The sequence below is a fragment of the Gavialis gangeticus genome, unplaced genomic scaffold (assembly GCF_001723915.1).
Source record: "Gavialis gangeticus isolate Ggan-Ray unplaced genomic scaffold, GavGan_comp1, whole genome shotgun sequence".
NCBI lineage: Eukaryota > Metazoa > Chordata > Crocodylia > Gavialidae > Gavialis > Gavialis gangeticus.
Genome location: NW_017729024.1, coordinates 7,254,215 through 7,270,236, shown reverse-complemented (window position 1 = coordinate 7,270,236; position 16,022 = coordinate 7,254,215). Strand labels below are relative to the sequence as shown.

Here is a 16,022-nt window from a genome sequence, read left to right as displayed (position 1 = left end):
TCCCTTCCGACCCTAGAAACTATGAAATTATGAAACTATAAATTGGCACCAGTGATTGAATTACATATATAACTTGTTGTTTCATTTAAGTTATACACAAGTTATCGGAGTACTTCTGGCCATAATTCTGCAAATCAAGTAGTTGACATTGAATGTAACTTTAAAATTGTGTCGGTGTAAATTCTGCCTGCAGAAAGGTGTGAAAGTTCATCCCGGTCCTTATGCACATATTTCTTTTCCACTTGCTGCATCTGTACAATAGTTGTGAAAACTGCTGTATTTTTCTAGATAACAATGAATGTGGTTCACAGACATCACTTTGTGGATCAAAAGGAATCTGTCAGAATACTCCTGGGAGTTTCACTTGCGAGTGTCAGAGAGGATTCTCTCTGGATTCTACTGGACTCAACTGTGAAGGTAACTTGTAAAGGCCAAAAATTCTTTGTTAAGGTAGACATGTCCTGTCTTTAGTTATACAAAATACTCCCTGGCCTATAGAAGTTGCCCATATGTGCCAAAGCAAAATCAAATACAAATATAGTTCAAGGCTCCTGCTATACATTACACTTAAGATGTGATTAGCCAATTAATTGTGTCTTAAGTTGTGACCCAGCCACCCATTCGGTCAATTAATGGTGTGATAAACTGAGAAATAAGCCACAAAGTTATTCCACAAAAAAATGTGTAACAACTTTACATAGCTCATTTCTATCATGCTGTTAAATTGAACATTTGGCTAGGTACCCCCTTGAGCCTGGAAGCCCCATCAGCTGACAGGATTTGCCGCAGGGCACACTTACACTCAAGCAGTTGGGAGTCCCACAGCTGGCAAAGCTCGCAGCCACAGGCACCTGCCATGAGCTCCAACAACTCGGAGGCCCATCAGCTGCAGGATTCCCAGCCACATGAGCTTGCTACTTGCTAGTGCAGTGGAACCTAGGATCACAATCCTGGGCTCTCCCTGCATGAGCATTAAGGTGCAATTAGATTTGATGCTCAGTCCCACAGTCATGCCTCCTGTCATACACTTGTGGCATGGCAAGAGAAATGATTGTGTGGATCATGTGTCAGATCCTATCATGTCTTTACCTGAACATAAAGGGGCCTAAGTAGATCAAATTTTACTCAAGCTTTATCCTATATTTGTTTACAAACTGTAGGACCTAACTCCACAGCTGCAACATTACTTTCTGGCATATGCATAACATATGTTTCATTCCCCTTCCTACCTCCCCATTCAAACACACGGCTGTGGATCATTTTTAAAAAATACTCATTTTTATAAAAGTATTGATTTTTGGAGATAAACAGGACCTATCAGAATGGGATTCTGATCTGTGACCAGGGTTTGTAGGCTACAATAATGCCAGTAACTAACAGTTATATTCTCCAGGCAGCCTAGCTCAAAACCTGATACTCCATCCCTTCTCTGAGTATGGCAAAGGAAAGAGCAACTGACTTCAGTACCCATCTCATCAGCCTCAGTGGTTCCACATTTCTCCAGGAGCCAAAGTTCTACTTCTGGCTCTTTGGTGCAAGCTGGACCAGAGCACTAAGCAAGGGAAAATGAATTGCTGGCACCTGAGATGGGCCTGAAGAGGGAAGAAGACAGAAAAAGTATGCATACTTGGCTACAGAAAAGCAAAAAGTTCAATGGCAAAATTGCTGGATTCAAATTCCACAGCTCTTTTTTCAGGCTGTCTACACATTCAGGCAAGCAGTGCTGCAGCGGTTTTACATTTTGTTTGCTGTTCAAGGATCTTAATGCAACCATACACATTTAACTTAAAGTTGATATTTGAGGGTACATTTTCACAGCAAGGCACAGAATATGCATAACCAAGCATGGAGTAGGAGCTTGCAAGGTGATAAGATACAGTAACTTAGAATGTGATGAAAATATTTTAAGTAAAAAAAAGAGAGTCACCATAATAAGCATGTTAAAGAATGGGTATTACTGGAGAAGAGGCAATGCCATGTTTTAAAAGTATAAAGTATCCTTTAAGTAGTATTTAGTCAGTGACTTGGGGTTTAACTATTTTATTACATTGTAAATGCCCCAACACTATAAACATAACACTGTGATAAGGCAAATGCACAAAAATTGGCACAGTTAAAACCTTCTATTCCAGTTGCCACTAAAAGGAGAATGTAGCACTGTATTTTTCTGTCTCAAGTTTTTGGATGTCACAATCCCCACAGAACTAGTAAAGCATATTTCTGGCTACAAGCTGGAGAAATATCATTTGTAGTTGATGATGTCATGCTTAGTGGTATATGTGTGCTGTTTTAATTTTTAACTAACAGTCTGTTTTCCCTGACTTTTGTTAAACTGCTTACGATTTCCTGTTAGGTATGAGTTTTATTAGCTGTGCATTTTTCTAAAAACAGGAGACTGTTTCAAACAAGTGTTTCCCCTTTATTACTGTCCCTTTCTTCCTTTAAGCGTAAGCCGGGAAGTTTTTTATTTGACAGTCTTCTTTTTACTGTGGACAAATCAGACCATCTCAGTGCTTGTCTTGCATATTTTTATCTCTCATACTTGAGTGCATTCCTAAGTGCCTTGCAAACTAGAAAATAAATCACTTGCAAAACAAATTTCTGGAAATTGATTCCAGGTCTTTAGAAGTCTAAATGAACACCAAATTGGCAAGCTAGGGCACCTATACACATGCCCGATGCCTGCTCCAACACATGCTAATTAGTTTGCTTTGGAGCAGACTTGTTTAACCTATTTAGTATGCTGTTTAGTATGCTCCAGCAGCCTCAACATCTCAGGTATTCAGCATCCCCACATTTCAAAATGGCAGCAGAGGCACTTTAACTAAAGCTTGTTTGAAAAGCTTTATAGTTAAAGCCCCCCTGTCACCATTGTGAAGCATAGGATGCTGAATACACCTAACGCTGTGGATGCTTTAAATTAGAGTGGCTCCCAAGAGCTGCTCTAACTAAAGCACCACTCCACTCCCATCCCAGAGCACATGTAAAGACACCCCTAAGTATCCCATTACCATTTTAAAAAAATGTTGGCACTTTGCCCCAATTCAGGAAGGAATCCTGATGATATCAATTAGTAATTCTACACCTACAATTATCGTCTTACTGCTTTAAGAATACCATAGCATTTGTGTAAACTATATTTCTGCTAATTGCTGTGCAGTATACTCAGTGGCTGCCATGAGGTTCATTCTTTTAAAGCAAATCACCCCAAATGATTTCTGCATTGGCTTTCTAAACTGAAAGTTTGGCTTTCACTTTAGAACATAGCTGAGTAGAGGTAAGAAGTTCTAAATAGCCAGATACAGAGTCTAGTAAGCAAGAGAAAATTTTCCAGAAACATTCAAACGATAAGAACCCAAGTCACTTTTGAAAAAGGGATTAAGGCTCTTAATATTTGAAAACCTTCAGTAGGCACAATGCTGACCCCAGCAGCCTTACCTGGCATCCTGGGGGCCTCCTGGGGCTGCAGCAGCAGTGATCCTGCTGGGCGGAGCCTAGCTGGCACCTACAGTGCAGTTCCGGGTGGTCCAGCTCTGCTTTTCAGCACCATGCACTACCCGTGCGTGCACTGCTCCACTCTTTCTTTCCATGGGTTCCGTGGGTTTTTTTGACCCCTGGATATCCAGGGGTCAAAAAAACCCACAGGGGAAAAAAGAGCGGAGCAGTGCATGCTGTGCGGTATTTGGTGCTGCAGATGTGTTTGCAGTGCCACATACCGCATGGCCATGCTTGTCTGGATGTACCCTATGTGGTTACTGTGGTTGAATCCAGTTCTTCAGCTAATACTTATAAAAATTGTTCCATAACCTCCACATGTAATGTGCCAAGTATCATCATGCCATAGGAGTATCTTCTGTTTGCATTGCTAATCATAATTATTGAAATAAGTCTTTTTGGCCATTTACCTGTTTTCAAAGATGTGGATGAGTGTGATGGAAATCACCGGTGCCAGCACGGCTGCCAGAACATCCTGGGTGGCTACAGGTGTGGATGCCCACAAGGGTATATTCAGCATTACCAATGGAATCAGTGTGTTGGTAAGTTTGATCTCTTTACAGTATTCTAGAAGTTATTTGTAAATAGAAAAACACTCGTTCTCAAAAGTCCTATTAATAAGTGGCTTACTTCAGTTCAATAAATTTGGTGAACACTTCTTTTTTATGAACAGCAAGGCCTAGTGAAAAGGCACTGTCCTGGAACTCTGGAAACCTAACTTGTAATCTCACTTCTTGGAGACTTTGGTCAAGTCATTTCACCTTTTTTGCCTTACTTTCCCCTTCTGTAAATGGCTCTGATAAGCTCTTAGATAAGCTAGATATTATAAAGTATATAATTATATAAAATCATGCCATCTGAGTGTTACTGCCCTGCTCCAGGAGAAAGACACAAGCTTTTACTGAAATAAAATTAAAATATGTTATTGTCGATGTTTAATTTTTAGTAGCAGCGCATCAATATATTGGTCTGTATTGTATCGGCACTGATAAAAAAGGGAGAATTGATGTTACAGGCAACCAAACGGGGTTTTGCTTACTGTAGTTTCGCTATAGCACTCATTAAAAATACCTACCTGATTTTACTTAGCGTTCAGCGGTTTTGTTATAATGCTCAGCGCAGGAGGTAGGGAGAAACAGTGGTGGCAGCAGTGGTGGTAGCAGTGTTGAGTGAAGCGCTGAGTGGCAGCTGGTGAGGCCCAGGGTGGGGTGGCAGGAGCCCAGGATCTGCTCCAGCACGTGTTGCTGGAGCGGGTTAGGAGAAGCAGTGGCAAGAAGGGGTGGGTGGGGGGCCAGGCAGTGTAAGCATGGAGCCTGGGCCAGTGGGGCCCAGAGCAGGGTGGCAGGAGCTCAGGGTCCACTCTGGCACATGGTGCTGGAGCAGGTGGGGAGAAGTAGCAGCGAGAAGGGGCAGGCAAGGGGCTAAGCAGCATAAGCATGGAGCCTGGGCTGGTGGGGCCAGGGTGGGGTGCCAGGAACCCGGGGTCCACTCTGGCATGTGGCAGTTGAGCAGCCAGCGGGTGGAAAGTTGCAGCAGTAATGGCGAGAAAGGGCGGTGGGGAGCATGAGCATGGGCCCTGGGCCGGTGCCCAGAGCCAGGGGTGGCAGGAGTGCAGGGCCCAAGGCCAGGGCTGCCAGGAGCGCGAGGCCTGGGCCGGTGCAAACCAGTGCTCAAGGGTATGTGTGCAGTGTCCCCCGCCAGTAGGGGCCATCGTGGCCACAAAACAATGGGGCTGGGAGGATGCCTTCCCTGGCAGAGCCCGCACAGTGCCTTGCCAGGAGCAGCAGGGCCAGGGCCGGCAGGAACCAATTATATTTATTTACATTAAACTCTATGGGAAAATGGGTTTCGCTTAACATGTTTTCACTTAGTGCTTAGTTTTTCCAGAACCAATTAAAAGCGCTAAGCAGAGGTTGCCTGCATCAGCAATTGGCTTTTTTTGACCAATAATGTCATTGATAAATGCCTTGTTCATGTGCACAGCCGCAGCATGTATGTGGCCAAGAATGCAGCCAGGCAGCTTGGAGAGCAGCCTCCTGCTGGTAAGTCTGTGAGAGGAAGGGGTGTGGGCGGTGCAGACTGAGGCCGCCATGTTGAGGTAGGGAGTGGAGCTGGGGTGGGGCATGGGAGGGAGCCATGGGTAGCTCATTTGGGGGAGGTTGGGGTGGCTCTCACCACTGTGCACACCCCCAGGGAGGCATGGGGGACATGTGCCCCCTGGATCTGTGCGCAGGGTGAGGGTAGACTGCCGCCATGGGCTGGGGGCTGCATCAGCCTCTTCCCAGTAGGGGGCTGGGCTCAGGACGGGTAGTGGTGAGGTGGGGCAAGCTTTGTCAGTGTTGGGAGGGCTGGGCTACAGGGTGGCTGCAGCCCCCCCACATAATCCCCCACCCAGTGTTGCCATTGCTCAGCCTGTCCTCATCTACCCCAAGCACAGCTCCAGCCCAGCCCCTCTGCTGGGAAAAGGCCACAGCGGGCAGCCTGCCCTCTCCCTGCAAACAAATCTGGGGGGCACATGCTCCCTTTGCCTCCCCAGGGGTGCACGCAGTAGGGGGAGCTGTTCCCTGAATGAGCTGCCTGTGGCTACACCCCTTCCGTCCCCACAGACTTACTGGCCGGATGCTGTTCTCCAAGCTGCGGGGCTGCATATCAGCAGTTGGATTGGTATCAGCCAATATGGCTGGTTAATAATTGGCCATTGGTATCACCCAAAAAAATCTTTATCTGTGCACCCCTCATTTTTAGTATATAACTTGGGTTTTTTCTGGTTCCAAGGTGGCAAACTCCCTTGCCGAAAGGAGTACTTCCAGAAGCAAAGGGAGGGACTTCCAGTGGCAATGGTCAGGGGTTAGGGGCAGGACTTCCAGTCCATGGATAGCTACCAGGGGATGTGACACCTGTCAAGGGGCAGGGTTACCTGTGCAGCCCTTGACAGCTCACCAAAACTCATTCAGCAGCCCTCCAGCCAAAATAATTGCCCACATCTAGTGTAAGGTAATGACGAGAAGAAATGGTACGCAAAATAAGATGTAGTTCAGGAGAGCTTTTGAAGCCCTGCTGATAACTAGTTCAGCTAACATTTTTTAAGCCCAGATGATCCCAGGTGGAGACTTAAATGTTAATTCGTTTAGCCTCTGCAGATGCATTTGTAGTCTCCAGCTATTTATGAGCATTCCAGTCCTCTTTAGATTTTAAAACTTTCACAATGGACCTTATGAAATTTCTTGGTGTATATGAAGGAACGGGTGAAGTATTGACTACACTGTGAATGAAGTATTGAATACACAGTGGGCACATCCACACAAGACATCCGCTGCGTAGTTGTTATGCCCACTGTATTGTTGGATAGCCAAGTACTAAATGACTGAGCTGGCATAGTGTTGCATCACTATTGCCTAGTGACACTCGCTGCACAGTAACTCGTTACTACTACGCAGTAGCTCAGTACTGTGCAGTAACAGTTCATGCCCGACAACACTACTATGCATTAGAAACAAGCTACTGCACAGTAAGCGTCTCCTGTAGACATGGCCAGATTTGAATACCAGTATTTTAGCAACAACTTTGTAAATTGTTTAACTTTAATGAGATGCACAATTATGAGAAAGGAGTCAAACCATAGTAAGCTTCAAAGTGTCCTAGTACAGATATGCAACAAGGCACATCAGAGAGAAGCAGGGAATCAGCCTAAGTGCTAAATGATAACTGCTTAAAATAATGTGGTAAATTTTGAGGAGTGTAAATATGAATAATTTATGACTATTCTAAATATTATTTTTCTATAGGATCATTTCATGTGGTGGGCTTAAATGTAAACAATGTGATTAACTTTAATTACATGGTAATTTGTCTGCATACCATAACTGCCCAGACATTAAGAAAATCTAACTTCATCACAAAAACTGCATTTTCACCTAAGTTAATCTTGTTTCTGTATATCTGATTTAGTTTCCCAATTAGGATAGACATGCTGCATATAAATGTCAGATCTAATTATATCTGAACAACAAAACCTGGTTACAAACCTAGCAAATGTGCTTTTTCAGGCATGATTCCAGCTCTGCTGAACATGGCAATAAAATACCCAATAAACTTGTGCCAAATGTAATTTCTTAAGGGATTTTTAAAACTATTTTAGTTCTCTTAATGTACATGTACACAATGCATTTTTAACATGTCGATTATAGTTTCCTGCATTAGCAAGAGAGAAAACCATTGAGAAACACAAGATAATTTGAAATGTAGGATTCTGCACTTTTATTTAGAGAAGTTTGGCCAAACAGAATACCACCCTCTAACTGAGGGAAGAAGCAAAGATGGTTTTGTATTTAAGGTACCGAACTTAGAAATGTTTGGTTGGTACCAAAGACTTATGAAAGGAATCTGGCTGGATCAGTTCTCTTTGACTCACTTCCCCAGCTGCACGAAGGATAATGATGGTGTCCTCCTACCAAGCAAAAGTTGTGAAGATATACCCTGAGAGGATGCTTAGTAGTTTGAGCTATATAGCAGCTTCCACAGATAGGCTGTTTTTCTTATTCACTGGATAAAAGTTTGATCAATCTATACAGCAATCCATAAAGCAGATACAAGAAAATGTCCAATTTCCATAAAGCCCAGATTTGAACAATGTATTTGATTATCCCCAGATAAATGACACAGGCATTTAGAATCATGGAAATATAGGGTGAGTCCGCAGTGGGTTTTCTGGTCCAACACTTTGCTTAAGACAGGATCATCCCTATCTAAACTATTCTAGACAAGTGTCTGGCCAATTCTTAACATCTTTGGGGACACCCTTCACACACAACTACAAGACATAACACCCAACACCAAAAACTCCCTTCAACTTGCCACAGGTAAAGGAAGAGGATGGAAGCATTGAAAATGTCTTACCACTAGAATGACAGGACATAGTTTGTTAAAATGGGCTCAGAAGATTCAAGGCAGTCACAATGAATTAAAGGCAGAAAAACAAGGAACCCAAACAGAAACCCTATTAATACTGTGTTTCTGAGACGTTCCCACTTATTTTGAGCCATGCTTGTTTACAATATTCTGAACTCCCCGCTCCCTTTAAAAAAGAGCTTGTTCCAGTGTTTGACCACTCTCATACGATATATTTAAAGGGTTTTATTCCTTTGTATTTTGTAATTCTGGGGGAGGGTTCAATATGGTAACTTTAAGAACTCTTGGTGAATGAGAACCTGTGAACACAAGGGCTTGGACCCAATAGACTAGGATCCTGGCCTTTTCACTTCCTCTGATCCTATGAAAGGGGAGACATGCATTGCTGCACTTGACTGTGGTGGAGCTTACAGTGAATGATCATGAGAGTTGTGTTGCTAAAAGTCATGTTTGGCACAGGTTCAAGAAATAATTAATTAGGAATTACCGAAATATTTACCACTTCTTGGAAATCATATTTGCAATTCCTTCCCTCAGTAACAGTATCTTTTCATCTGGATAAATAACATGTTGTTTGCTTGCTAGATGAAAATGAGTGTTCCAACCCTAATGCTTGCGGCTCTGCTTCTTGCTACAATACACTCGGAAGCTACAAGTGTGCGTGTCCATCTGGATTTTCCTATGACCAGTTCTCCAGTGCATGCCATGATGTGAATGAGTGTTCCTCTACTAAGAACCCCTGCAATTATGGTTGTTCCAATACAGAAGGTGGCTATCTCTGTGGCTGTCCACCTGGATACTACAGAGTTGGACAAGGGTGAGCTTCTCTTCCACACATTCTACATTAGTGATAATTATACAGCAGTGGTTCCCAACCTTTTTTTGTCATGACCCGCTGCTGGGAGCGCAGTGTGGCACAGCTCATCCTTTGTGTGCGGCACCACCAGCATTGCTACTGCGACCCTTATTTGGGTCATGACCCGAGGTTGGGAACCGCTGTTATAGAGCAATAAGTTATATACCCTTAGGAAACGTGAGCTGCCTAAATAAGGTTTACAGAAAACTCTGTCTATACCAAAACTAGGGTAAGAGTACTAGAAGTCTCTAACCTTTGCGTGCTACTGAGTGTTGCATGATGGTAGCCTCCACAGAGTGCAAGGCCAGTGGTCTGGCCAGCTGTTGGCCTAACCTCTCAGACAGGGGTCATGTAGCAGACTAATAGAGCTGCAGAAATGAGTGGTGTGTGCTGATGGATTAGGGAGAGGCTTCCAGCTATGTATGTGGGTTGTACACAAAGAATTGGCTCAGTTTAGCATCAGAACAAGAAGGTATGAATCTGTCTACATTCAGTGCAGAAAACCATCATTTTAAATCTAGCATGTGACCCAAGTTAAATAAAATTGTATTTCCCCTTTTTGCTTGTCAGCACAGTGTGCATTTAAAACTCACTTCTAAATGTAATCCTAGGCTAATATTCTTTACAAAAGGTGCAATCTGTGCTGTGGTTATTAAGGGCTCAACCCAAAAATAAAGCAAAAAAAAGGAAATCATTCAAGAGTTTCCTTGTTTCCAACAGGGGTTAGAATTCAAGAGGAAAATTGGCGTCCCAAGGAACTCTTCTGTTCATTGTTCTGTGTATTGAGGATTACCAGGGATAATTACAGACCTCTCTAACACATAACCACCCTTTTATTTAGTATGTTGCACTGTACAGAACAAAGAAATACAATAAATTCATAGTTTTATGGGGTAGTAGTGCTATGAGTTAAGTGGTCTCACTCCTAAGTGAAAGAGATTAAACTGAGGTAAAATGAAAAGGGTTTTTTTGAGGTTGACCAGTTTGACAAATGGGTCGCTAATCTGGTGATCACTGTTCAACAGCCATTGCGTCTCAGGGATGGGATTTAACAAAGGCCAGTACCTGCCTTTGGATGGAGATGTAGATGAAGAAAATGCCTTATCTCCAGAAGCATGTTATGAGTGCAAACTGAATGGCTATTCAAAGAAAAATAGCAGGAGGAAAAGAAGTGTGAATGAAACTCAGCCTGCTGAGGTGAGTGAATATTGTAACGAACTACAGTTAGTTTGTATATATGTTCAGGGGCTGTCATACTCTATGATTTTGGCAGAAGAAAAGGGTGGAGATCTGTTGGTCACTGTGAAGGATCATGTAGCCATAGGGTTTGTACATGATGAAAGGCTTTCAAACCTGAGTGGCATGAGGACAGCCATATTGCACTGGAATTACTAACTGACATTAGAGAACAATGCTTCTGAATAAGGCTCAATATCTTCCTGTTACTTCGATGCATATGTTTGAAGGGAGTGAGCCAATACTGGCATGTGTGCTGGGGGAAATGTATAATTGGCTCCCACCACCAAGTGCATTTAGAAGAATTCCCATTGTAGTCATTTTTTGTTAAAGCTGCTAGAAGCCTTAAGACCTACACCTACACCTATTAGGTTATGTAGCTTTAGTCTGGGAGACGTTACACGGCTCATTAGTCTGTGTATTGCTGCAGTGCTTCTACCTCGCTTTGCTGCACATTGCTGTAAAGCTGTGTTATCTGCATTACAGGATGTTGTTTTATGGCAGTAACCCAACTGCTGAAAGTTGTAATAAGGGAAAAGCTATTGCCAGGGTTAAAGGAAGGCAGCGGCCAAAAGATATGAATCGTCTCACAGTTTTAAAAGGGCTCTGAGTGAGGATGAAAAGGGATATGGAAACGAGAACCTGCCTCATACTAAGCATACATATTGTAGTATTGACAACATTTCTTACACATGCCAACTAAGCAACTCTTCCGACAGAACACCACAATGGCACATTAGTTATCTGATATTAAAAAGGAATTTGGGATTCCCGTGGTGTGGACTGCAAAAGGCTGCGTCACTCCCACAGCATGCGAGTGACTCTCCTCCATATGTGAACAGGATAGCTGAGTTCATGGTGTTCTGTTCTGTAGCATATCATTCCCAAAACTCATGCATTACTTGGCTTTCGAAGGCAATTTCTTGAGAGATTTGCATGCTTACCCTCCCTTCTCTATCATGTTGAAAGCTGGTATTAAATACCAAAAAGCAGAGGGAAAGAGCGGGTAGGGGAAGGGACAGGAGGACCATGTGACTGACTAAGGTTTAGGTTTGAACTGAAACAATTTTTTGTCCATCTTCTAGCAGGGGAAAACCAAAAAAAAAGTTGGGGGGTGGCACCTAAACCAAATATGCCCAATATGGTCCCCAATTATTTTACATAGCATCATTCACAAAATGGAGGAGAGGTGGCAGTACCCTCCCACCCAATTAGCTTATTGCTTAAAGCACTCAGGATGTGAGAAACCCAGATTCAATTTCAGTCTTCTGCTTGAAATGATTTGAACATGTATCTTCTAGGAGAGGACTTGCCAGGCTGTAGGTCCTTTGGGGCAATGCACTCCCATTCTCGCCTTCTGGAGCTGTTACATTTTGTGCAAGATACAGAAATGTTCATTGAGCTGGAGAGAGTGAAAGCAACTCTCCCTGCCTGCCAAAGCAAAGCCCTAGGCTCTATTCCCTGCCCCTGTGAATGCTCATTTATCTGAGGTGAACAAGCATGACAGGAGATAGTGAGAGCAAATTCCTTTTCCCCCAGCACACATTTGTGGTAAGGGCACTCTTGGGGCAGGAGCGGTGGGGGTGCGGGGGGGAGACATTTTATCAGCCTAATTTGTGCAACAGTTTTAGGATGAATTCACCTACATTTATGATGGATTTGCCAAAAGTTTGCTGAGTATTAGAGGAGAAAATTTTGTGCGTGTGTCTGGAGATAAAAGCATATCATTGCTATGTGCAGCAGTGGCAGGAAGATGGAGGAAAGTGGTACATTTCCTTATTTGTCACTTGAAAACAGTAACATGCCCCAGAAGCAAAGCAGCTTTGATACTTTTAATGGTATACAAGCACACTGTTATTTTGTCAGTGCACTACCCAAGGTTACAACTCAGCACTTCACTCTTACCACTGTGGTCAATTTACATCATTTACTGTTTTCAGGGTTATTTTGTAACTTAAAGAAAAGAGGACCCTGTAACTAGGATTAAAAGAAAAATATTTAGACCTATGTACTTTTGACTGCAAAATATAAGAGCACTTTGCAAAGAGAAGTTTTCAAAGTAAAGTAAAAAATCCATCCGATGAAATAGTTAATTTCTCATTTAATTCAGTGCTCCCTATTATTATTACAATATCTAGTTAATGTCAGGCAAGAGCTATTACAAGTCATTGTTGCCTAGTGCTATTAGGTCTGTGTGAAATCCCTAGTTTCATTTGGGAATATTCACAGCAAGTACACAGACCCCATGGAAAAAAAAATCTTGGGGGGTTGGCTGGCAGCGTGCCTGAGATTTAATCACAACTTGTCCCAATGCCTCCAGACATCAACAATTTGCCTTACTGTGCTGAATGTTTCATCTCCAGCACATAAAATATAGTAGTATAGGGCCATCCACTTCCCACCTTTACAAATGCACATCAACCCTAACAGCAGAAATTCTCATATGCAGGAGAGAGAGAACCGTATTTACCTACAAAAAAGGCATAGTCCTTTCTTAACTGTTTTCTTTAGAGGCATCTGTAAAAGCTTGTGTGTTGCCAAAACAAAGCTTTAGGTCATTGTGTCCATTTTTGCTTACATATGTTCACATTGGACACAAATTAATGTCTGGAGTGGAACCAAACAGGTTTGTTTTACAGAGAAATTTACCTTTTTCAGCTGATTTGCCAAGAATGTAGTGGATTTCTTTCCTTCATTGCTCTTACCATGAGATGCTGAACCTAGTTCCTTTTGAAAGCAGGTTCGTAGACTGTCTGTGAAGTGTTCTACCTACATTTTCAGAGAACATCCAGCACAGCATAGTGGCACAGGGTCCTATTCTTCATCTATAATATTTACACTGAAGTATAATTAGGTCATTTGAACCAGTTAGAAGAGACTGGACCTCATGTTTCTTCCCTCCACAGTTAAACATGTGCCTTTTCTCCACATGGACTTTTTTTGCAAGCATAAAATTATGTAAACTCTGAGGAAGGATTGAAATATGAACCCTCTGTAGACTTGATGCTGTAACTTTAATTATCCTGTTAAGCCTGAGTGAGAAGCCTTAAAGATTTACAGGGTGTGTGATGTGGAACAGAGTAGTTCTCCCAGCTGGAAAGGATATACAATGCCTTCTTTCACAGCTGTAGTTTGAGAGAAGGTCAGAAACTGTTACTAATCCAACTCATTAGCTTTCATTGCTGGAGGAATAATAGAGTATGTCTCTCTAAAGGTCCTTTTTTTCCTCTTTCACCTCAGATTGAACAGATTAGCTTGGAAAGTTTAGACATTGACACTCCTCTGAAGATGAGGTTCAACAACTCTGGGCTTGGCAACAAGCACCACATCCTGGAACTCATGCCAGCCATAGAACCCCTTACCAATCACATCCGCTATGTCATCTCCCAAGGCAATGATGATGGCATCTTCCGAATCCATCAGCGGGATGGACTCAGTTTCCTGCATATGACCAAGAAAATATCAGTACCTGGCACTTACACACTGGAAATCATTAGTGTTGCTCTATACAAGAAGAAGGAGCTAAAGAAACTGGAAGACCAGAATGAGGACAACTACCTCCTAGGAGAACTTGGTGAAGCTCTCAAAATGAGGCTGTGGATTGAACTCTATTAGCTGTCTTCCAGATTTAGTCCAGTTCTTCAGTCACTTCCGTTCATCTATTTATCCACCTGAGCATGTCTATTTTTCAAAGCTTTAAGTAGTCAATGACTTGACTTTTAAAAGAAAAACTAAAAAAGTGGGGGGGGGGGGGGGGGGGGGAGAAAAGAAAAAGACCTCTCTATCTTTCCATCCTGCCAAGACTGCAGAATGACCCTACAGGAGGGGCAACTTTGACTCTGCCATGGCCAAATGCTTGATTACAATGGCAACCATGGTTACTGTAGCTTTTATATAACCTCAGTTTAAAGTGTATTAAAAAAAAAGCCTAAAGTTCAAGAGGTCAACATATGGCACTAAATGGCACAAAATGTGAGCTATTTTTTTCTGTTAGCAGTCTATAACACTTTAGGTATTTTGCTATAGTTCCTAATTAAAAATATAGATGTTTATTTATTTTTAATGCAGTAATATATGGAGAAATTAACAAATTATGTAAGCAGAAAGGGAAACGTGCTTGTTTTTCTTTAGATTTATAAATTTGAGCTATTACATTTTAGAGTTACTTTCTTAAAAAAAAATTCCAGTAGATTTGAAAGATGTTTCCTTTTGTTTTTGTGCCAGTCGTCCAAATAGCATAGGGATATTTTTAAAATATCACAGATCTGAAAGAGCACTGTAATACATCCTCTAGATATTCTGAAGTGCTCTTCAAAACTATGACTATTCAAAATATGTCTTAAATGAACTGTAATTACAACATTAGTCTCTGTAAAGAGGATATTTCACTGCAGGTCACTAGGACGTTTTTCTGTATCAGCTATATCAAATAATGGAAGCTGAAGCACAACCACTGTAGCAAAATACCTTGACTGCTTGTAATACCATTAGCATTGCAGACCAAACCGTACTGTATTTCCTTCTGATAACCTCAAGGAACCAGATGTGCTACCACAACACCTCATTCTCACAAAAGGTGCTCTACATACTTGCATTACTGTAGGCAGCTGAAGAAAAGAGTCTTTTTTTGAAGGGAACACCTGATGTATCATACTATTTGGTGCTGGCTTGGATTAATAGTGCATTTACTAACATTGAGCTGTTTCAGGACTGCCATATGTGCAAGGCTAATTATGCAGTGCAGACAAGGGAAATGTGTATTTGAAATCAATTTGTTAGAACTTACATTAATACTGTAGTTATACACCGTACGCCTCATTTTATCATAGCTTATTTTGTAAGAAAGATGTTTGTACAATGAGTTGACATTTAGTTTACCTTAGTAATTTTTTTTAATGTTGTACCATATTATGTGTTAAACGTATGTCTCAATGGTGCTTTTTTGACAGCTGGTGCCTGTACCTAGTCATGTAACAGAACTTCATAATATGTGAAACAGCCAAAGAACATGCCAACTCCAGGGGGGTTTTTTCCAGTTGTATACCGGTGCTGACCAAAGATTACTAACAAGTGATCACTTTTTTATTATTATTATTTTGTTTAGTTTGGGTGTTTTTTTGGGGAGGGGAACATTGTAAATTTTTAATCAAATATTTGTGAGAAAAAAATGTTTTGTTTGTAGGTCTGTATCAATATGACAACACTTTTCTTGCAATAAAGCTTATTTTGGGGTAGGTTTTTTTCTTGACTTGCCCGTGTATTTCAAACAATGTATATGCTAACCCCCATTTGCATTCTCCAATGGCACTATTAGGTTAATAAGTAATGGTGAGCTACATGTTTCTTCCACTAGGGAGATACTGCCCCACTATCATAGAATCATAGATGTAGGGTCGGAAGGGACCTTGTAGATCTTCAAGTCCGACCCCCCTGCCTGGGCAGGAGAAAAACTGGGCTCAAATGAGTCCAGCCAGGTAGGCATCAAGCCTCTTCTTAAAGACCCCCAGGCTAGGAGCCAGCACCACTT

At 42.0% G+C, this 16,022-nt stretch overlaps 1 protein-coding gene across 4 annotated transcripts in view; it reads left to right on the top strand.

The window, feature by feature from the left end:
* Window positions 1-15,735, top strand: part of FBN2 (fibrillin 2) — a 262,374-nt gene extending 246,639 nt beyond the window's left edge. For all 4 annotated transcript variants that reach the window (XM_019516863.1, XM_019516864.1, XM_019516865.1 and 1 more), the window contains 5 exons: window positions 289-417; window positions 3,918-4,037; window positions 8,989-9,220; window positions 10,285-10,456; window positions 13,736-15,735. In XM_019516863.1, the coding sequence (XP_019372408.1) occupies window positions 289-417; window positions 3,918-4,037; window positions 8,989-9,220; window positions 10,285-10,456; window positions 13,736-14,110 (1,028 nt within the window). In that variant the 3' untranslated portion in view covers window positions 14,111-15,735. The remainder of the gene's footprint in view (window positions 1-288; window positions 418-3,917; window positions 4,038-8,988; window positions 9,221-10,284; window positions 10,457-13,735) is intronic.
* Window positions 15,736-16,022: the final 287 nt, after the last annotated feature.